Source organism: Volvox carteri, assembly GCF_000143455.1.
Source record: "Volvox carteri f. nagariensis unplaced genomic scaffold VOLCAscaffold_15, whole genome shotgun sequence".
NCBI lineage: Eukaryota > Viridiplantae > Chlorophyta > Chlorophyceae > Chlamydomonadales > Volvocaceae > Volvox > Volvox carteri.
The window spans coordinates 706,132-728,467 of NW_003307558.1; the positions used below are offsets into that span (position 1 = coordinate 706,132).

General features: G+C 56.0%; 4 protein-coding genes across 4 annotated transcripts in view; 2 read left to right on the forward strand and 2 right to left on the reverse strand.

The window, feature by feature from the left end:
- Window positions 1–5,200, forward strand: part of VOLCADRAFT_90034 (uncharacterized protein) — a gene marked incomplete at both ends in the record, with an annotated part of 13,449 nt that extends 8,249 nt beyond the window's left edge. The window contains 10 exons of the mRNA XM_002949573.1: window positions 105–334; window positions 528–829; window positions 1,084–1,198; window positions 1,322–1,425; window positions 1,783–1,937; window positions 2,364–2,711; window positions 3,065–3,104; window positions 3,427–3,847; window positions 4,035–4,108; window positions 4,309–5,200. Of these exons, the coding sequence (XP_002949619.1) occupies window positions 105–334; window positions 528–829; window positions 1,084–1,198; window positions 1,322–1,425; window positions 1,783–1,937; window positions 2,364–2,711; window positions 3,065–3,104; window positions 3,427–3,847; window positions 4,035–4,108; window positions 4,309–5,200 (2,681 nt within the window). The remainder of the gene's footprint in view (window positions 1–104; window positions 335–527; window positions 830–1,083; window positions 1,199–1,321; window positions 1,426–1,782; window positions 1,938–2,363; window positions 2,712–3,064; window positions 3,105–3,426; window positions 3,848–4,034; window positions 4,109–4,308) is intronic.
- A 3,107-nt stretch (window positions 5,201–8,307) lies between these two features.
- On the forward strand, window positions 8,308–10,937 carry VOLCADRAFT_104372 (uncharacterized protein). The gene is made up of 5 exons (XM_002949574.1): window positions 8,308–8,408; window positions 8,501–8,637; window positions 8,885–8,962; window positions 9,806–9,899; window positions 10,560–10,937. Exons 1-5 carry the CDS (start codon window positions 8,378–8,380, stop codon window positions 10,613–10,615), a joined length of 396 nt encoding a protein of 131 aa, XP_002949620.1. The 5' UTR covers window positions 8,308–8,377; the 3' UTR covers window positions 10,616–10,937.
- VOLCADRAFT_43537 (uncharacterized protein) lies at window positions 10,884–14,826 on the reverse strand (the record flags this gene model as incomplete). Its single annotated transcript, XM_002949679.1, has 8 exons — window positions 10,884–10,977; window positions 11,906–11,970; window positions 12,523–12,592; window positions 12,701–12,804; window positions 13,153–13,252; window positions 13,737–13,825; window positions 14,305–14,401; window positions 14,765–14,826. Coding segments are annotated over 8 exons (681 nt in total), but the record flags the coding sequence as incomplete, so codon positions are not given.
- A 1,194-nt stretch (window positions 14,827–16,020) lies between these two features.
- Window positions 16,021–22,336, reverse strand: part of VOLCADRAFT_104374 (uncharacterized protein) — a gene marked incomplete at its 5' end in the record, with an annotated part of 7,234 nt that continues 918 nt past the window's right edge. Inside the window, 6 exons of the mRNA XM_002949680.1 lie at window positions 16,021–17,503; window positions 19,102–19,125; window positions 19,293–19,513; window positions 20,184–20,313; window positions 20,710–21,253; window positions 22,049–22,206. Coding sequence (XP_002949726.1) covers window positions 17,348–17,503; window positions 19,102–19,125; window positions 19,293–19,513; window positions 20,184–20,313; window positions 20,710–21,253; window positions 22,049–22,206 — 1,233 coding nt within the window. The 3' untranslated portion in view covers window positions 16,021–17,347. The remainder of the gene's footprint in view (window positions 17,504–19,101; window positions 19,126–19,292; window positions 19,514–20,183; window positions 20,314–20,709; window positions 21,254–22,048; window positions 22,207–22,336) is intronic.

Consider the following 22,336-nt stretch of genomic DNA (forward strand, 5'->3'; position numbering starts at 1 on the left):
GTTTTCGCGCAGCCTCTGTCCCTTCATCAGCTTTCCTTCTCACTTCCATGTCCACACTTTATTGGTTGTTCGCCGACTGTGTCATCGAACAACCTCTATGCCAGGCAAAGCCTTGGGAGATCGTCAATCTTCCCTAAACATGCTGAACATTTCTTGCCCGCGCAGTTGCGACTGCTCCAAGCTGCCAGCCCTGGACGCAACTACGAAGACCTGCCCTGATAACAATATTATTTTGAGGTTCAGGTCTGGAACTAACCGCTATGATACAAGTGTTCCGGAGATTCAGGTTTGCGTGCCCAGATTCGGACATGACAACGTGACGGATATCTACAAGGTGCGCTGCTTTTGCTGCAGGCAGCATACAAAACTAGCACTTATGTATCCGCTGAAATGCTTCTATTATCATAAACTGATGGTCCAATATGCTTGAGGTAATGCGCTTGACTAATGCGCATGACTAATTAAAGCCTGCAAAACTGCGAACTAACGCCACCTCTTTTCATCGATTGCATCCCTATCTCCGACAGTTTGCTTTCTGTTGGAGTACGAACTGTGAGGTGCTGAGCTCTCTGGCCGGCAAGCCGTTCAGGGTCTACTTCGACAACATGGACCTGGCGCCAGCACTGCCGAGCAACCGCCTGGCGGAGACGCCTGTGGTGGTGACCCACCTAAATCCCGAGTGCGCGAAGCCCACCACTATCGTTGACCTGGTCAATAATGTGGGGACCTACAAGATTGGAACCAACCAGCAGCTCTTGAGGATCCCAGCGCCTGGTCTGGACAATTTGGACATGGACGTGGCCATGGAGGCGGGTTGCAATGACGACTGGTGAGCGACATGTACCCGCACCTTTTTTAATTCGAAGGTCAGCTAGGTCTGCAGGATTCAAATGAGTCTTGCTCATTTGCATATACCCGCAATGTCAAGACTTTTCTTGCATTTAAAAGAGCAAGGCCGTGCAAATTGATGCAATGCCAACAAACGCCTTCCCGCCCGCTGATAGAGAACCGTGAGCCAAAGAAGGCCGTTGCGTTCCGGATCCGAGTTATATGGCTTGATTACCGTTACTTGTTCCTCTGCAGGATTGTGTTCGCGGTGGTCCCCGTCCATGATGCCGGCGGCCTCACGCCACCCATCCCGCCCGCGGCCTGCCCTTGCTGGGATACCCCTGAAAATAACACATGCCAGGGCTACAAGGTAAACATCGACTGCACTGCGTCTTCCCATCTTGCCGGGACTCGGCTGGGGAATGGGGCCTGCTTGATTCGCACGCTCGCTTGTACGGCGTTCATACCATGGGCACCATTTCATCGCACGCAGGTGCCCATCTATCTGTCTACGTTGGACATCTCAGAAGGTCAGTCTTACGCGCAGTGCATCGACCCAGCCAACTACGACTCGCGAACCGGAAGGATGGCGTACAGGTACGTGTGCACTTAAGTATAACTATGCACAGAAGTATGACTATGCACAGAAGTATAACTATGCACACCACCGAACTTTTCTTTGTGTTTGCAACGTGTCAAGTTACTGGTACCGCTTGTCCTGTATTCGCCTCGACAACGTAATGGGTTCTAGGGTAAGGAGTGTGAATGCTCTCTCGGAAAGACCATTAAAAGTCCGGTGCCATGCTCTTGCACCAATCCACCGCCTCCATCTCACCATGCGCGTTTAAGTCTTATCCTCACTCGCAATTTTCCGATCAATTGTCCCACACACGTGCCTGCTCCTCCTCCCGAACTCACTCTTTCCGCCGCTCCCCGCCCCCTCCACACACACAGCTTCTGCTGGCGTTACGCCTGCCTGCCGCCCGTCTTCTCCACCACGCGCTTCACCGCCACCTGCCCGCACTTGGAGCGCTGGAACATCGCCAAGATGGGAGGTAACTTCTCCATCGACTTCCAAGGACCCGAGGGCGTCAATATGGTGGCCATTGGTGAGTGCGTGGGGGCCCCTTGGGCTGCATGCGCAGTGTACGATCAGCGCCATCGGAGTTATTGCAGCAGAAGACGCCGCGAGGGCATGTGTGTGTTGTGCTTGTCAAGTTTCCAGCTATAAGTTCGGCGCAAGTTGGGGGCCCCATCCGTAACGTATGAACGTCCGGGGGCTATGGACGACTGATTGCAACAATTGTTTTGGCCGTGTGGGGACGACGTCATCCTCCCTCGCTCGCCTGGGCCTCGACGCGCCTGAGCCCTCCTGTCGTTGAGGTATACCTGTTACGGCATTGCACCGGACCCTTCAGAATTGCCCTGGACCCAGCAATCCTAATATCCATGACCGTTGACGGTCATGATGGCAATGATGACGCTCTTGAAGTTGCTACATTTCGTCCAACAACGCCCTCTTCCGATGTACGCAGGCCATGCCAAGAACGGCACCATTGGAAATATCACCTACACCAACATCGACGACGGCTCAACCGTGCAGCTGCCTGATGGCGGCTTTGGCAACATGACCTTCACCTACACCATCCCCCCCGGCTTTGATGACTTGTCGGCGGCCGTCGTCATGGATGCAGTCGGTCCCCGGCCTCCGCCTCCACCGCGCCCGGCCAACACCCTCTGCCCTTGCCCCCTGCTACCGGAGAACACCACTGGCGGCTCATTCGGGCTGTGCAACAGCACGTACGCCACTATGGTTGCCACCTTGGCCAACACGACTGAAGACAACACCGAATTTTATCAATGTGTACCCTGGCCGAACTATGGTGAGTCTTTGCATGACTGAGGTGCGGCTGAGTGCGCGTTGTTGCGAGTGATACATATATAGCACGTGCTACACGCACGCGCAACGACATGCAGTGTTCGGTGTGACTCTCCCTCTCCCTCTCCTTCCCGCAATGTGTCACTTTCTCACGCGCACTGACACCCACAAACACAAACACGAACACACATATACACCCCCAGACGTGGTTGTTCAGATGTTTACTCCCAACGGCGCGGTTCGCGCGTGCACGCGCCCTTCGTGCCTTCCATGTTTCGGAGCCCGGCAGCTTCAAGCACCATATTCTCGTTGCCTGATACCTGATGATTCCCACCGCCCCATCCTCCCGCTTTGCAGACATTCTGATGCGCGAGATGGCCTGGAGCCACTGCTGGGTGTAAGTTGGCTGCGGCGCGGCGTGGTGGTCCTTTGCGGGTCGCGGTGGGATCGGTGCACATGCATGCAGTGGTTGCCAGCTCTCGTAGGTTGACCAGGTTTACCTTGGGATGAAACACGTTTACACTGCGTGCGGACCGCCAGAACTTCCTTCCAGCTCTGTGTACGTACGAACAGGCAGATGGATTTAACAGTTTTATAGGTGTTTGGTTGAGGGAGGCTTCCTCGCCGCATGATGCCAAAGAAGCCCATCATCTAACACCGGTCCTTCTCTAACCTGCCTTATGTTCCCCTTCTGCGCCCCTCTCCCTTCCTTAACGCAGACGCGACTGCCTGCCGGAGAAGTTCCGAGGGAAGCCCTACAATCTGTCGATCAACCAGGTCACCAAGCACAACATCGCGCTCATACCGCCAGCTTCGTACGAGCTCATCCTCTTCCCAGCACCGTTCGGCATGCAGATCTATGTGACCCTCTACATGACGAACGGCAGCGTCGCCACATACAACTCGACCGTAGGCTCGCCAGTCATTGGCGGTACCCTGCAAAGACTCTCCCTGTCACCGCTGTCCAACCTGACCATCATGTACTACATCCCCGCCACCTTTGACGTGGATGGACTGGCTGCCGCGACTATTCTCCGAATGATCAAGGGCTCACAGGCCCCGAATCCGCCGCTGCCGCCGTCGCCGCCACCTGCGCCGCCGGCACCACCTCCGGGACCTGCCAGTGTCCCACGGGTCCAGGTGAGTCGGGGCACCGACGTGGCCGGAGGATATTTGTGGCAACGGACAAGGATAGCTTAAAAGTGCGTTTTGGGAATTCTTGGAGTAGGAGCAAATGATGCCGAAGTAGGCTGGTGCTACAATGCGGTGACTGATACACGACTGACTGACTGATTGACTGCTTCCCCAAACTACATTTGCAACGCAGATTACCACGGACTTCATGATCACCGCCAACATTTCCCTCGCCTCGCTAACTGGTTCGGGTCTGGCGGACGCCGGGTGAGTCCAGACGTCGGGTCGAATTTGGTCAAACATTGCGACAGGGGAATAACTTAGTAATAATCCTGCAGTATCAGTATCAGTATCCCGCCAGGGAAAGCCAAAAATTAGACAGACCAACCCTAAGTCTCAGACCGACCAAAGAGAACTTTTAGTTGCTGTCTTTGCCTTAAAAGCACCATGCTCCGAAACCACTGCAGGACGTACGTGACTGTTCCGATCAAGTTCGCTGACTACAGTCTCTTGGCCGACTGTTCCGACGCGAGCATCCTGGCGTACACACAGAAAGTCCAGAAGGCTCTAAACTTGAGCGACACAACGGGCATTAACGTCAACTGCCGCTACGCGGCCGCGACCTACGGCGAGTCGTTGTTGCGGCGGCTGCGTCGCACACTCATCAGCGCCTCCTCATGGCTCTTGGACAAGGCTGGGCTACAGTCGGCATCGGCGGATGTGAAGCGCCGTTTCCTCCAAACTACGACCACTTCGGGCGCACCGGAACTGCTCAACGTCTTCCTCACTTATCCATCACCTCAAGGCACCTCTGCTACCACGCCAAGCTCTACATGCACGACTCTTAACACAATTGGCGGTACTTGCGACGCCTCGGGCGCCCAGACGGCTATGCGCGTGCAGTATACGACGGAGAAGGTGGCGAGCTCGGTGTCTAGCGAAAGCGGCGCTTGCGAGGCCGGGACTGCCGAAGGCCTCAACAAGCTGCTGAGCACCGGCCAAATCTCCATTTACGATGTCATGGCAAAGGGCTGCGTAGTCAAACAGCTTCCTTCTGCTCCGTCAGCTCAGTCAGTTCCGTCTACTCCGTCAGCTCAGTCATCCAGTGACAAGGGCTTGTCCAAGGGCGCCATTGCCGGTATCGTCATTGGCTCGGTCGGCGGTGCCGTGGTGTTGGCGGTTGTGGGTCTGACGATCAAGAACAAGCTCGATCAGTCACAGACGGTTAACGTGGGCAACGTGAGGGAGAGCGGCCAGGCGCCCAGCGGCCGTCGCTGGCGCACGTACAGCATGCAGCAGCGCGCCGAGGAAGCGACGGCGGGCCGCAGACCGGTCGCCGGCGTATCCGTGTATACCTGACACGGGGGCTCTGGAAGGAGAGACGCAGCTCAGCTGGGCGCGGGGCGTGGCCAACTCTAAACCAGGTGCTATGCACATCACTGAACGCTGCGTGATGCGCCGTTCTATACCGCACCGAGCGCGTCCTGCGTCACTCGGCGGTTTGTGGGCTGCGTTGGGCTGTGTTGGGCTTGAGGAGCGTTTGAGGCGCACAAGCCGCCGCACGTGGCTCTGTGTGCGAGGATTCTGAGAGTGAGGAGTAGTCCGCACGCGTGCGGATCATGATGATTGTGGATGGGCAGTCTACGGAAGCTTTGAACCCATCCATGAGCAGCTTAAGATGATATATGCGGCGGCCTCTGGAGCTGCTGTTAATAATGGCGATGTGCCAGTGATGGTGGTGGCAGCTGGACACAGCTGCCGCGACTGTTGCCGACGACGCCCCTTGAACACATCTACCACATCAAATTTCTTGGGTGGCCCGCAGGCTTAATGGCGACATGCACGAACTGAACAGATTATCAATTTGATTTTCGTCTCGCGCGCGCTGTTACGACGGATCAATGAGGTTTGCATTTAGGACGGGATGTGTTGTGGTCTGCAAGGCTGTTGGGAGGGGATGGGTCACTTGACGCGTGGGCGCAGCAAGGCATGGGGTGGGGATGGGCGTGTGCCATTGCTAACTGCGGCGGGCGGGTTGCATCTGGCCCCTGCCCATCCCCACGCCTGACCGCCACTCCACGCCCTCCCTCGAGGCCTGGCTGAACCCACTGGTTTGATTGAGAGCAGGTCCGGCCGCCGTGCCGCTTAGGCCTTACGCGGGTGTTTTGAATACATGGCGGTTGCGGATGCAACGACTTGCGGTGTGGTTGCATAGCACCTGGCCCCGGTCTGGCAGCTTGCGGACGTCCTCCCTGTCCCACGTCATGTCACGCGCTCGCGGCCGCATCGGCTTCACCAACAACACGGAGTTTGTCCCTCTCCGCCACGCCTCCTGAAGATGAACACGGCCGCAGGGATGCGGCGTCGGGGCGTCGGTGACGGTGGCGGCTCGCTACCGTGTGCCCTCCGCCCCGTTACCCCGCTACACTTTCAAGCTTGACCACCCGACAAGCATACATACACAAATGCGATTGCAGGTTGTTTGTTGCATCATGAGAATATCCTCTTTTGGAGATTGAATAGAAACTCTCCATGTGAGTCGTTGCAATGCTATCAACACAATGTGTGTATTGCGAACCGCTGGAAGGAGGAGTCATCATTTTCCTTGCATGCGCGTCGTCTTTGATTAGTTTACGTGTTGGTAGGGTACGTTGCGTGTCTTGTGTATATGTGCCTATATGTTCTGTGACGCGCTTCTCCTGCCTTTTGGCTTGATAACTTACAGAATATCATTTCACTTTGCAAGACTGAGGCCCAGTCAAAGGAGACGCGCGCCCGGTGCAAACCCACCACGCGTTCCTTTCGATGGTAGCCGAATGGATCGCGCCGGTGGCCTAGGATAGCAGAGATTTCGAGTGGGCCAGCCCTCGACCCCATCCGCCCATCCGCCATGAACCCAAACACGACGCAACTTATCCGGGGTTGAGAGGGAGTCGCACAGCGCACGCGCGATTCCCCGCCCGGTGAGAGTTTGCGAGTCGCATGATGCCGCCAAGAAGCAACGCCGCGGGTGGTGGGGTAGGTCTTAGGGTTACTCGTCTAGTGTTCTGCGTTGCGATTTGGAGGCGTACATACACGGCCGTTTCCTTGAGAAATAAAGTATCTTGGGCAGTAGTGGAATAACTATCTGTGACCATCGCTGCCTGCGGACACAGATGTGCCTGAATGTGCAAGCGAAGGATATGGCGGTGGTGGTGATGGTATGGCCTTGGGAGAAGGGCTTGCACGGCTGGCAGCGATGGGGCGGGTAGTCGTAGTAGGATTAGGAGTAGTGGGAGAGTTGGTGATAATACAGTTGCGGCGGTGGCAGTACCGCCTTACAGGGCCCATGGCTGGCTCCTTGCGTGCATGCGCCCGCTCACGCTCACGCTCACGCAAGACCAAATCTTTTGCAAAGCTATTCTTGGTCCTTGTGCCGCCTTGTACTCTTTCATTTCGGAGTAACACAGACATTGTCCCCAAAACTTTGTGCTCAACATTAGTTGCGCGCGCATTGTTTTTTACGCTTACTCTATGGTTTGTAGCCGCCGCCGGTCATTTTGCTTTTTGCGGATGGCTCGGGCCAAGTTGCTCTGATCTGAGTCACAGGGTTTGGCAATCGTTGATTATGGGGCTGACTGAAGAGGGACTTGATGCGAGGGTACTAATTACTGACCTTTGCCAGATTTTACTTCTCTGCATGGCCGCTGAAAGATCGTCGGTCGTTGAATATGGTAAGAAGCACGTTTCCATGGTTTGACTGCTGCTGCTAAACTTTCACAAACAAACAGACAGGCTGCATTACCACAGTGGTCCGTTGCATGCTGCCGTGAGCAAACGTGAGTATGTAAGGAGGGTCAGACTTCAGACTTCATACCGCAGAGGCATCTGAATTGACAGATACGGAAAACGGACATGGCAAAATCTTGGCGGCGGGGGGCTGCGGTTGGCATGTTTTCGGTGCCGCAACGTCGCTGTAGGTCGTTGTACACTGCCAGGCTGCAAATATACTAAATGGAAAGGCGCTGGAGCCAAGTCGAACCCCGTAGTCATACCAGAATACCTGAGGAGGGTGCAAGACCGAGTCCGGGGTTCAAGACAGCACAGCTTCTATCTACTGTTTTATCGCCGTTAGCAGCGAAAAAGGTAGCTGTTTGGCAAACCAGTCCCACCCAACATCCGCACACGCTAGCTGTGACAAGAAAACAGCATGCTGCACTGTAGGAATGGTTTTGGCGTGCTACGCGGTGTACGGCGTGCGGTGTATGGCAAGGTCCTGCGTATGACAACCATGCTCAGCAGCCAAGCAATTGCCGTTTTCATGAGCTATTGAAGGATAAAGTGACCTTGTATGACAGTTTAAATACATTACCAAGCGTACCTGCGACTTGCACTCCAACTCCAAAGTCCTAAAAGCGCAACCTGGCACCCTGCATCTAAAAGTTTAAGACTATTATCGCATAACTATTAATGTAAAGAAACTTAGACGACCTGTTTGTTTGCTTAAGCTGAGGGCATAATAACATCGTCACTTCATCGTTGTCAAGCAACACCAGAATGCCATTAGGGGGCAAATTAGTCCTGAAGGGTACGGTTTCAAAGGACAGATAGCCTACAGGAAACGGCATGAATACTGATTGTCCTTTTTATAGTGGTTTCTCTGACTTCCGCCCCCTACAGGCGGCGCAACCTTAAAGGAGCTACAAGGGGTGGAGAAAAAGAAGGGCAAGAAAGTTAAAAAAAAGGAAGAAGGCGGGGAAGAAGTCGACGGTGGCCTACACGAGGCGCCCCCTCTGGACCCGACAAAGCCCAAACCGGTGGGTTGCGAAGTACTACGGTACCCCCTGCTTTGGGCGCCAACGGCTCAAGGCTTAGCAATTTGTGAGGTGCTAGGAACGCGCATCGCCGTGGTACTTGGTTTCTTTGCTGCATCCGTGAGAGTTCCCCTCCTAGGGCACGGCCAATCTTCCTGTCTTCAAAAGGCGCGTTGACCACGTACCTAACAATACCCGAATAATACCAACCTTCCAAATTGCGGAACTGGGCTGCCTCGTAAACCCTTAGGTGGCTGCAACGGCTGTCAACGTCATGAGCGGCAAGACGTACGAGGAGGAGTTCGATTTAGAGACCAAGCGTGTCAAGGTGAGCAAACTCCTCTGCAATCCGAGGCCACCTTGTCTCCAGCCTCCTTCTTTTCCCACCGGCTGCTCAGACCTGTGGGATCTACACTAGGCCTGGGTCGCTTAGCTAGGCAGTGCGATTGCCTATTAATAAAGTGCGGCCCTCGTGCCATGTGCTTGCAATCGGCCATGCCCTGTCCCGATAGATACCTTCAGGCTCCATAACTTCAATGTTCGACCCGAGAACAAATGGCCATGGACCTCGGGCCATGCGCATGTCTGTACCCACCTCGCCACCCAAATCCAAATCCCACAACCCTGTGTGCGGGCTCTGCAGCTTCCTGGCCAGGCACCTGCCTCCACTGCCTCGAATGCTCTGGCCGAACCACATCGCACATCGCACCATCAGGCGTCATATTATGTTCTCCTCATCCATTTAAAGCCGCCCTCCTTCCAGTGCCCTTTGAAACCCACATTAGTCGCTTCCCTGCCCTACACTCCTCCTAGGTTCAAGCAGCCAGGGGTATTGAAGCGCGGACAGCCGCCTATCACCGCACATAGGCCCCCAAAACCCCGTCTATGGCTCTCAAACATAACACGAGAAAAGCAAGGAATTCGCAAGAACAGCAAGGGAGAGAGGAAGTAAAAGCTCAGCCATCTTGTGAGGAAAACTGTCACGCATAAAAAAGCACATCTGCCTGCATTAGGGACTGCGCAACTGCACATCTGCGAACGCCCGGCGACTGCTTCAGATCACGGCCCCCCCCCCTTGCGCCGTCCACGTCCCGTCTGCCCATTGGGATCCAATTTGTCGTCCCCTCTTCCCCACTCCTCTCCGCGCACTGGGTTGTTGGGGGTGTTGCAGGAGGGCAAAGCCAGGAGCACGCCGTGGGGCTGTGGTTACCGCGCCCCACCTGCCATTCTGCACGGCTATACCGCCAAGGTCACCGGCAAAACAGGTAGAAAGAGGGAAAGGGAGAGAAAGAGAGAGAGAAGGGGGGAAAGAGAGAGGGAGAGGGAGGAGGCAATACAGAAAAGAGAGATCGTTTGCTGACGGGTGCGAACAGGTGGCGCGTCCCAACAAAAAAATGTCAACATGAAACATCATTTCCGTCCCAAATTTGTATGGAAGGCAATTTCTACGGAGTGCATGATATAGCCGCCTTGCTTGGTCCCATCCCACGAGAATGTGTCCGTGCTACAGCTGCTCACGGGTCAGCAAGCAGCACCGGACATCAACTAACGACGAGCCCCCCAAGTGGCAGTCAGTCGAGCGTACTATCACGTCCAGACGGATTGAGCACTTGCTGGTATGCAACAGCACCTGCATGCGGGGGTTTACAAGTGTGATGGGCTGACAGCGCCCGCAGCCCGGCCAGCTTCCCAGCCGCAGCCAGCTGGCCTCCCTGCCGCTGCTGTGCCTGGTAGTTCGTTGCCGGCTGCCTTCTGATCACCACTCTCCAGTCTTCACAGCCGCGGCAGAACGAAACCGAAAACCCGCTTTTCCATCCAGCGCGTGAATTGGTTCCGGTTTCGATTTTGCTCGACCCGTAAAGCCTTCCTCCCATTTGTCAACCCTGCCTTGACTTTTGCCTTGTGACCGCTTCCCTCCGCTTCAGCCGAGGAGCGCCTGGACCTTCGGGCGGCGTCTAAGAGCGACAAGTTCTGCAAGTAGTCGCCTTCCGGCTTCGCACATGCCGCGGGGCCAGGGAGAACTCTGGACTGGGCTTTGCATTTTGCCTTTACCGGGACAGTCGCACGCACTTAGATTACGATGTCCAAGACCGGGCCAGCCCACTAACTCAATGTCCCTGGAAGAGTGGCAATTGCAGGTAAGCCTGGCTAACCGGCCAGGTGTGGAAAGGTCCTTCAGGTTTTCGCTCGTGTCCGGCTCATGCGTAATGCTCCCCTTGCGATGGCACCGTTTGCGGTTGGAAGATCTCCTTCAACGCCTCGCGAAAGGGGGTGGTGCGGAAATGCAGCCCGTCTGTCAAGCGCGACACGTCCATGGAAATGTCTGCAGGACTTGCCACCCCCCTGGTGGGCCGCGGGGTGGCCGCACAGTTGGGGTAGTACAGGGCAGCACAGGGGAGTAGTGCGGGTGTGGCCATATCAAACAATTTGGACATGCCAAACGCCGTGGCGTATAGGAGGGAATAATGAGGAGAAACATAGGACGGTTGTAGGCAGCATAGGTGGATGTTGGCCGCATAGACCTGTGTGCAGGATTGCTGTAATGTCCTACGGCGGCAGGTGATGAAAACCACTAGCGATCCTGTCCGCCACGGGAACTCCGGGTGTGGCTGGGTGGGGACGTTGAACGAGGATGTGGAGGGCCTGACATGAAACGTCGAAGTGGCCGGCAAGTTCAGCCAGTGGCATGGAAAGCGCCTGAAAGAGTAATGAGTGGAAGTCCGCTCCCTGTGGCTGTGAAGTGAATTGCGGCTCGGCCTCAACAGCACAGCACACATCCACACGTGTGAATAACGACTGTTCGCACTTCTTCATGTCCTTGCATGCTGCTCGCTGCGTGTGTTGACGTAATCTGCCAGACGTTATCGTTCATGACTTGGTTCTTTTGTGCCCTCCTCGGCATACGTCTGACGACGTATGTGTAGCGCCAAGGAAAAGTGTCTCCGCCTTCGACCACGCACACACATGAGCGTGTTTGGATGGTATTGCCGCGCAGAGCCAACTGACTCTGACTCTATATATATTTTGGCTCCATCGCGTAACGCACGGACGCTACTTCTAGCACTGCCCCAGATGCTCCATACCCGAAGGTGCAGAATGTAAACGTACATGGATAGGATGCAGGGGTGATAGCGTCTCATCATAATGGTACATTAGAACTAATTAATACTGATCTACAGTGAGACTCTGCGTGGGCTGCGCGGACTGCACTAGGTAAAAACCCCTCAAGCATGCGGTATGGTGCGCGGTGATGCAGTCCCTAGGACCACACCTGTTGACCGACGCTGTAGATGTGGCCAAGATGGCGTCATACCCACAGCCTAGGGCATCCGCCACCTGAAGCAACAGAGTGGGGATGCGGTGGGGATATTCGCATGGAGGCGGGTGGGGTGTGGCGTGCGGAGAAGGGCGAAGTGTCGCTGAGATTCATTTCCATTTCATGGAGCTGTGCGGCACTACACACGAGGCGGTCACCACAAACGCGCAATCACCAGAACGCTGCAGCGGTAGATATCAGCTCCACCTCCCTTTTCATTTCCCCAGGCTACATATACGCGGAAGTGGCATTACAGCATGGGCGGTGTAACTGTCTCAAATTAGTAGAACGGGGCCAATAGCCACGGACAGCAGCCCTCCTACAACTGCCCCCAAAAAGCACTGCCGCGAACAAGCAACGGCCGCAAGGTTTGGTTTGCCTTGGACAGTAGTGCCCCGATAAGGGATCCCGATCAGGGAACCCTTCGGGAACCCGAAGGGCACCGAAGGTTACACCAACATTACTCAGCAGCTGCATCATAGACATAGCCAGTATGGCCAGCAGAGTCCCAGCAGTCGACCGCCCAATTCCTGTTACAGCCCGCCTGGCGGGCCATGCACCCGGTCACCCACCTGGCGGGCCATGTCCACACGGGAAAGCCTCTCCGGGCCTCCCACATTGAAGATGCGGTGCTGCCAAGGTCTTGCGGGTGTCTGGCGGGGCTCCGGTGCCGTCTCCACCGCACCCTCACCCTCTGCTGCCGCCGTCAGCTGTGACCCAGGCTCCTCAACCACCACCACTGCAGCCAACGCAAGAAGTCGTGTAACCAGGCGTTCCAAATCCCGAACGTAGATGGGACTGCGCCACTCGTCCTCGAAGAAGGCGGTGGGCTGGCTGCCACGAACTGCCGATGCCTGCCAGGCACAACCGGGAGGGGGTGATGTGCAGCAGCAGGGCCCCCGGCGTGTTGGCCTGCAGGTGTACACAGGACCCGCATGCTGTACAGAACAACAACCCAATAATCCCACCCCCAGGGGCTCCCGGAGTAACCTGGAGGCGATCCGGCAGTACGCCATGACTCGATTTGGCCGCCCAATTAGCGGGTTGGTCCCAATCCACCTAACCAGTCTCCGGACCACACTGCCAATCTATCAATCGCGTGTGCGGGATCGCGTTGCAGACACGCCACCTCATTTGGCCACCAACTCCCATCCCACCCATATCAGCTGGGCTCCGTACCCCCACTACTACGACTGCCTCACCACGAACTGCAGGAAGAGCGCCCGGTTGACGGGGTCGGGCGGCGGTGGCCCGTAAATGATGCTGGCCCGGAGAATGGCGACCGGGGTGCTCTCCGGCAGCCTCGACTGCGGCCGACCATAGCAGCGGACGAATGGACGGGGAGAAGAGGGCCCGGGTCCAAACAGCGGGGTGTGGGGTGTGAAGGAGTGAAGCTGACGAGCAAACCGTCGTGAGACGGAAAGAAGAGGGAAGGACAGAAATTTGATGGATTTTCGTGACACGTCGTCTACGGAGTAATGCATGGAGCCGGTACGAAATGGTTTGTAATGGTATGAAATGAAAACGTCATTTGGAGAGGAGGAGGTATACTGAGGGATCTGGCAGTTTCGGGACTCAGCCCCAAAGCTGCGGAAGCGCTGGAATGGGAAATACTCCCGTGAGAAGTGCTTCTGTGTTTTGGGTCTCCGATAGGGAAGGTGTTCTCCAGCGCCATTGTCGTCATCATCATCATCATCATCATCATCATCATCATCATCATCATCATCATCATCATCATCATTATTATTATTATTATTATTATTAGTATCCACTCGCCAGAATGTACTGCTCAGCCTCCCACTTTGTCTTGCCGTACGTGTTGACAGGGCCGCACGGCTCACCCTCCTTCCACAACGCGTGGCTGCCATCGTAGACCTGTCGTGAAACACACAGCGGGCATCATGTAGCAAACATCGAATGCGTCCTACCGCGCGCCACTTGTCAAGACGAAAAACTGTACCTATTGCCTATTGCCCTGTACAGGGCGACGTGACACTTAGTGCACACAACGACGCACAGTATCGGGCAGTGGCAGCTCGGGCGTAGGTCGAGCGAGCTTCTCACGACTCGAAATATTTCATAAAATACTACTCCTTCACTACTCCATCACTACCCCTTTAAGCACAAAACTAGCCTTTCAAGGAAACATATAAATACACAGAAAAGCTTCTGAGATCAACGAAAAGCAGGCGGACGCGAATACCATCCATATCCCGGTTTCCCTCCGCCTCCAAAGCGTGCATTAGTTCAGCCCCACTCCAGCCAGACGACTGTTCGTATTCATGTATAGTCCTGATGACCGACATGTTTCTTCCCCTCCGCCGCCAGGACCCGTAGTCCAATCCATAGCCCACCTGGTCGGTTGAAAAGTGGATCAGGGTCGCACAGAGGCCCCTTCTGCGCGCCTGGTCCAACATGCAGTGCGCGAGGTGGCTGGGTACGTTGACTGACCTGTAGGGGGAGAGGTATGACGTCAAAATCTCTCTTTCTCTTTCTATATACATGCATAAATGTACACGAAAAATATACACGCATGTATAATGCATACATACAGACTGTATGTATACTGTATGATACGGTACACATGGCGCCTGAGTGAGAACGAGGGGCGGGTAACGAACGGACAAGGGGAGGCGGGGGAATATGGGGATATCCACCACCTGCTGTGTGTATGTGTGCACGGGGTGGCTACCGCCGCAGGTGAATGGGCGGCGGGTTGTGGGTGCCCAGAGGTGGGACCCGAGGTAGGACCCGAGGGGTTTCTGAGCCCCTGACCCCGTCCCCACCCCGCCCCACCCCTAACCCCGTCCCCACCGGGCCACCTCAGGTGATGATTCGCACACTCCGGGCTGGCTGACGGCGGCGCAGTTAACGACGGCGTGGAAGGCGGTCTGCATGTGTGTGGGGGGGTTGGGGTGGGGGTGTCAGGCGGACGGTGGACAGGTGGTGATGACGGCGGCTAGGCGGACCCAGCTCCGCGCAGGGCAGTGCGGCGCGGCGCACTGATGATGTCCATGCGGGTGGTACGTGCGTGGTAAGCCGCCGCCGCTAGGTATGTATGTATGTATGTATGTATGTACACCGTCGTCGTGTTTGCAGGCCTGCATTGCCCGCGACGCGCTACACTGGATACATTGTGACCACATCGGGGGCCAAACAGCCACCGTAGTGAGGGAGGTTCTAGGAACATACCCTTTGGCCACAGAAACTCCCCCCCCGGTTTCTGCATGTGTGTTTGTGTGTGTGTGTGCTTTAGGGGTTGGAAGGGGTGTCGTTCCCGGGACTCTGCCACCTTCCCCACGCGCCTGTTCAAATACCTCCCTCAAGCCCTCTCCGGTTGCGAGGTCGACCTGCAGGGCGGCAGGGAGGATGGGAGGAAGGGAGGTTGGGAAGAAAAGAACCGAGTTAAAGAAGTGACAAAGAAGTGAGAGGGCGGAGCTCACTTTGTGGGCCACCGTGCTTTCGGGAGCTGACGCCAGCAGGCGTGTGCCGTACGTGTAATGCACCTGCGAGGGAGGGCGCGAACGGTTGGGGTGTGTGTGACAGCGCAGGTTTACCTATAGATAACATCTGCTTCGAGGCAAGCATTCGAGTGGTATGTCTGGGGACGCAAGCGCAATACCTGGTATTGTTTTGCGAGCGCATGTACCAAAAACTGCCCCGCGTAACCTGACCCTCCTGTGACCAGAACTGTTTGCTGTATCTTAGACATGTTCGGTGTATTTGGGATTGCTTCGGTAAAGGCTGCAAGTGAACAGTCGAATCAGCGATCAATCGGCGGAAAAGTCAGCGCGAGCAGCCAATTAATTATCAGATATGAATAAAGGAAATGGTGTGAAACCAACTCCTATCTAAAGTCTTAAGCCTTTCGATGACATAACAGCTGCAGTTGCCAGTTAATACCGGTACCACAATAGGCCTGGTTCTGCAGGGCATGATTCGCCATTTCCTATATCGTCTCTTCCCATTAGGAACTCTTATACCGCGTGCTTATATGCGTACGGCGAGACCAGTGCCAGGGCATTCATTATGAACTGCTTGCCTGAGGTCGTTGCTTAACACGATAATCACAGACTCAAGTCGCATAAAAAGGTTTCTGCTGTCCTGATATTAAGGAATGGATATTCAGCATGCACTCATCAGCTGACAAATGTTACTGTACAGCTTCAAACACTCCTAGCTCCACAAGGGACACTACACCAAATACAAGAAGGCGGAATAGCATTTTCGCGAGCAAGACATCGATGCGATTCCAAAATTGCACTGTTTGGCAATCCTAAGCGGCCAATGGAAACATCGCTGACAGACCCTTCACCGGCTTTAGGGAATCAAAGATGCCTTCCATCAATCAATTTCTGCTCTAGCTGACGCAGGCCACCAGCTGCCATCTAACGACAGAAGGCCGCAAATGCACTTCGGTCTTTGCCATACATGACAAGGCTACGATGGGGGGATTGTTATACTACGACTTCAGAAAAGAACCGATCGGCGGATGCACATCCCGCGGTACATCCGGAATAAAACATCCATCCCACCGCCAGTTGAGGACGTCCTCGACCATTGATGCTCATATCCCCCCAACCCGGATGATCAGAGGTCGTGGGCGGGGCCTGCCGTCTCCCGCCAGGAACCGCATCAATTAGGATTCATGCTGGCTAACAACTTGGACTCCTGCTCACTACCAATTGTTAAATACACAGTGGGGGAGTGTGAGGAACAATAGCCAGTGCTCGTGTTTGCACCATACCTGCCGGCACTGTTTTAATTGTGTTTCCAGGGCTGAGTACCCGAGAACCTTCACCTCTAGCACCCTCTCCCCCGACTTTAAGGATGGGGATATGTCTTGTTGTGACAATTACCGTGGCATTGAGGTAGGGGTTGCACTAAGTGTGGTGGTACGGTGGGTTAATAAATGTTGTGAAAGCAGTGGGATCCATGCCGCAAGCCAGGCCAGGTGTTGGCATGGTTTTGGCACCAGCTTGCTGGCTGGCTTGCTGGCTGGCTGGCTGGCTGGTACTGAGCACCAGCTGGCCGCACTTAAGACAGCTCATCTCTAATTGTTGTGGCATACTTGCATATTTACCTTAGGACTTCCTAAGGCTCTGGCACTTCGCCACTTGGCATTATCATTTTCGCTCTTATTTGGTTAACCAAATGGGCACTTGCCTATCTTTTATCATGATGCGTGAATTTGAAATATGGTGCTCTTGGTGCTATAATCGTGATGACACTTGTCACTGGTAGACCCACTTGGGTTACGTTATGTCTTTTGGGAATGCCCTTATGCCTTATGCCTTATGATGGCTTGAGGGCTAAGTATGGGAGTGACCTGATGGGTTTCAAGGGTGCAGCATGCGCACCGCCATCACACACATGCAGCGCTCCGGCGCTTCGCGCTCAACCTGAACGGGCGGACACGACGACAGTCGCCCCCGACACTGTAATGACATTGACACTGTAATGTTCGCCCTGGTTCTTGTGCGGGCACTGCAACTGTGACTCCAACATTTCAGCGAATGTCAGCGCCTCTGCTCCTTGCAGCATCAGACAGACCTGGACAGACCACCACGTGCTGACAGGGGAGGTTGTGTGGGAATACACCAGGGAATCCCATTCCCTGTCATCCAGTCCAGAACGCCAAACTTGAAAAGAATTCAACAGGGTAAACATCTCTCCACCCAGCTCCACCTGCCCTCTACTTCCCGCATTCACCGCCCGCTCAAATTGGATTTAGCAGCTGTTTCCACTCTCGTTTCGGAGAACCAGTTCCTTTCCTTCCTTCCTTCCTTTCTTCCTGTGCGTAACCGCAGTTAGCTCCCCGTCTCACACTCCCACACTCCCAGAGCGGATAACTGCTCCTGGGTAAAACGGCCATCATCGCAACCACCGGTTGGAAAAAACAGTCTTACCGTCTCTGCTGTGCCAAGCCCAAAACACGAGCCCAAAAGGCCTCAGAAGGATGCAACAAACATCAGGGTAGAAGGATGAATCGAACACCATCGTCACTCAGATCTTAACATTTTTCACAACACGTTAGTGCACCGAAACAATTATATATAGCCGTGACCGTATGACGGTCCACCAACACATATCCGATAGGCGATTGGCAAATTCCACATTGGACTTTTCTCCGACAGACTCCGCGGAAACAGCTTTCTTTTCGAAAAATGAGTACGGTAACTCCGGAACTTGCGTCCTGTGTACAGGTTTGCGACAGCTGCCAGAAACTCACTGATGCGGAGGACTAATTTTCCACACCCATCCGCAAAGAACTAGTAAATAAATTGAAATTTGGAAAAGACATCGCCACGCGCAACTTCGCATCCACATCACTCACATCCAGCGTCCCTATAGCCGCAACAGCATCACCAAACAACACGCGGCTCTACTACCCAACCGACCACCCAACCAACTAACCGACCAGGCAAACGGGAACAGTAGTCTCCAGCACTCGCAGATTGAAACCCCTACTGACAGACAGACAGATCGACAGACAGACAGACTGGGTACATCAATCTCCCCCACCTTCTCCCCCTTCCCCAGGCTGAATGGGAAAGGGGAAGAGTACAGCTCCCCACTCACTCCAAGCCACCAACAACCACCTCACCAAGAACCTCTAACAACCGCACACCACCTCCCTCACCACCACCGAATTCACACTCGGACAATAATAGCACACCCTCCCTCTCCCTCTCCTTCACCTCCTTCGCACTCAGCACACCGCTTGGGTCATGAACACAAACGTCCTTCACCTCTTGCCTCTTGTTTTCATTCCAGTGCTTCACGCGCCGCTATCTACTTACAAATACGCAACGAGCCGCAACAACTTGGGACGCATCTCAGAAGCCGTACATACCACTGGTTTTTCAACGCGTTCCAACGCGTTCTACCCCACCTCACCCCCCTCACGTACCCCCGCCGACCCACCCCCAGCCACCCACCGACCCACAGGTCCCACCCCTGGGTGTTCACCGCCAACCGCCGAACAGGGTCACCCCCCCGAGTGGCCGCCCCGGCCCCCCGCCCCGTGCTGAGCCCCCCAGCAGAGATCCCGTCACATGTCGTACACCCCGTACGGCCTCCCTGCCCGCCGCGATGTGGGTCTCATCCGCCTCTGCCGGGAGCACGAGCGCACGAGGCCGCAAACCCACCGCCTCCGCCGCGTGGTTGCCAGCCTGTGGGGGAGGGCGTGGTGGTGGTGGTGGTGGTGGTGGCAATAGTGGTAGGGTTGGGGTTGGGGTTGGGGACGAGGGGAAAGGGGTTGTACAGGGGTGGAGATTCCCGTATGCTAATACGTGTGTTTTGAGGGAAAACACACACTCAGACATACATACACACACACCTGCAGACCGGTGACAAAGGCCTTCTCCTGACACAGACCCTTGGCTCCGTGCGTGCCGGGGCCCTGCCGTATCCAGTCGCCCGCCATGAAAATCCCATCGTACGGCGTCCGTACAGTGGGCATGTGCGCCGCGCACCCGGGGGAGAAGAGGCTAACAGCTCCAGGGAACCTCAGGACGCTGTAATCCAGCACTCGGGGCCTTATGACACCGGGATCCACGGCTGCGAGCGTTACACGGCGTCACCAACACAATGGGGAGAGATGGAAGCGCGACGGGGTGGGGGTGGGGGGGGCGGGAGAGGACGTAAGCCACGGGAGTGTAGTGGACCCCGGTGGAGGGGGTATTGCGGCCTCCCGGTTGACGTGGTATGACGTTGGTAAGGACGGAGGGAGGGAGTCCATCGCGGGGGGTTGTGGTGGGATCTGATTTGACTGCAGCAACTCGACTCCACTCTACCCGCCCCGGGGGGTGACCGCCAATCAGTGATGTATCGTCTTCTTCCTGTCCAACCTCCGAAGATCTGGTCTTAGCGCACAGCCATCTAGCTCTGGCTCCTCATAAGCAATGTGAGTTAGCTTGTGTCACCGATGGCCCGGGGAGGTTCGGAAGGGGAGCCCGCCATGAGCCCATAGTCCGCAGGGGGAGGAGACTTGGTCTTCAGTTCGCAGCCACCTCCCGGCCCCGGCCCCCTTTGTGGGCCCCCCCCTCAGACGGGGGACAACCACCTAAGACTGTCGGTCTCGGAGCCTTGCTAGGGCTTCTTTCCCTCCCTGAAACCCCCCCCAACCCTAAACCCCCCCCAACTCTACCGGTCGTGTCCCCGCCCACCCAGCTGCCTCACCCGCCTCCGCGCAACGTTCCCCCTCACTCCCCCCCCGTCCCCCGCTCACCGGGTAGCATTTGCCGTACCACCTTGTCCACCAGGTCCTGATCCGGGAGGGGGAGCAGGGAGGCGGCGTGGTAGAAGTCCGCCTCAACCACACAGGGGGCCTGGGAGGGGTCGGGGGAGCGGTACTCGTCCTGTGTATGTGTTGGGGGGGGGAGAGGGGGGTAAGGAGGCGGCGTACGAGGGTAACGGAGGATGAGCGGGAGAGGGGGGTAGGACAGGTAGCACACACAAAAGCTAATCACACCCTCCCTCCCATCACGCACAAACACGCGCACACACACAAACACACACAAACACACGCGCACACACACACACACACACACACACACCGGCTCAGGCTAAAACCACGACGCTCCAATGTGTGGAAACATACAACCCTAAGAGCTTTTCAATGAACGCATGCGGGCATGGAGGAAGGGAAGGTACAAATCCCCTCCTTCCCTCCCCCCCCCGCCCTACGCCCCTCTCCGAAGAACTACACAGCCCCGTGGGATACACCCTTTCATTGCGATCACCACCACCACCACCTCCACTATCACCACCATCTCCACCATCACCACCATCACCACCATCACCACCATCACCACCATCATCACTACCTCCACTATCACCACCATCACCACCTCCATCATCACCACCTCCATAACGCTCACCACGCTATTACAGAACCCCATCACCACCACAACCATCACCACAACCACAACCACAACCACCATCCCCACTACCTGCAGCTCGTTGAGGTGGAACAACGTGGACCCCACTCCGGGGTCGAACCCCACCAGCACGTTACTGGGGGTGGCGGGTCGCACCCTGCCGTCCAGCCACACCCGTACAGCCGCGACGTCGGTGGTGCTCAGGTTGGCGATACCTGTGAAGAAAGAGCTGCTGCTGCTGCTGCTGCTGTTCGGCGAGGAGGAGGAGGAGGAGGAGGCGGGGGCGGGGGCGGAGGGGGGGTCCAGCAGGGGCGGGGAGGCGGCCACGATGCGCTGCATGGCGCCCACACCCACCGCGAACACGAAGGCGTCTGCGCGCCAGTCCTCAGCGCCCCCGTCCGGGGTGCTGACACGGAGCCTGTGTGTGTGTGTATGGAGGGAGGGAGGGAGGGAGGGAGGGGGGGGGAGGGAGGGAGGGAGGGGGATAAGCGTAACGACATTGGGGGCGGGGGTGGCTTGTGTGGGGGATGGGGGGTGGGGAGGGAAGAGGGGTAAAACAGGTGTGTGGACATGTACGTATGTCTGTGAGTGGGGGTAGGGGGTATGGAACAAGCCACTCTGGGGTTAGGGTTTTACCCCACTCGGGTTAGTGGGGTAAGACTGGGGGTTGTCAAGGAAGCAGGCCACAGGCCGAACACATACACACACGCACACGCTTGCGCACGACGGCCACGCCGTGCCGGAAAATGAATGTTACGCGGGCGGTTCGGTTCGAATGCGGTGTTACCCAGGCCGCCGCCGCCGCCGCCGCCGCCGCCACACCGCTGCAATCACTGCGCCGTTGCGTCTCGGTCGCCATGCTGGCTGTCCAACACCCCTTCCGGCCAAACCGCCTCAGCAGTAGCAGTAGCTGCAGTAGCTGCAGTATCTCTTGGAAGAAGCACATACACGTGTGTGTTCTGTACACCTTCCGCCCACACCCAAGGCCGCAACCCAAACAAACCCCTAATTGCACGCTCACATACATACATACATACATACATACATACATACATACATACATACATACATACATACATACATACATACATACATACATACATACATACATACATACATACATACATACATACATACATACATACATATATACATACATACATACATACATACATAGGTACATACCGAAGTACATACACACAGGGCCACGCACCTGCCCTGCCTGCCCGTCCGGACCTCCGGCGCCTCCTGCAGCCCCACGACCTTACGAGAGCCCAGAACCACCACCCCGCGGGACTTGAGCCGCTCCACGAAGGGGGTCAGGATGCGCTCCGAAACCGAACCCCGACACCACCGCGTGTCGAAATCGGGCTGGTAGGGGGACCGCGTGAGGGAAGGAAGAGCGGGGGGGGGGAGCTCTTTTCCGTCAACCTTGCGTGCCGAAGATAAGGAAAAACCCTTTTAGGCACCCTCGTCGCTACGTCTTACCCCTCCTTCCCCC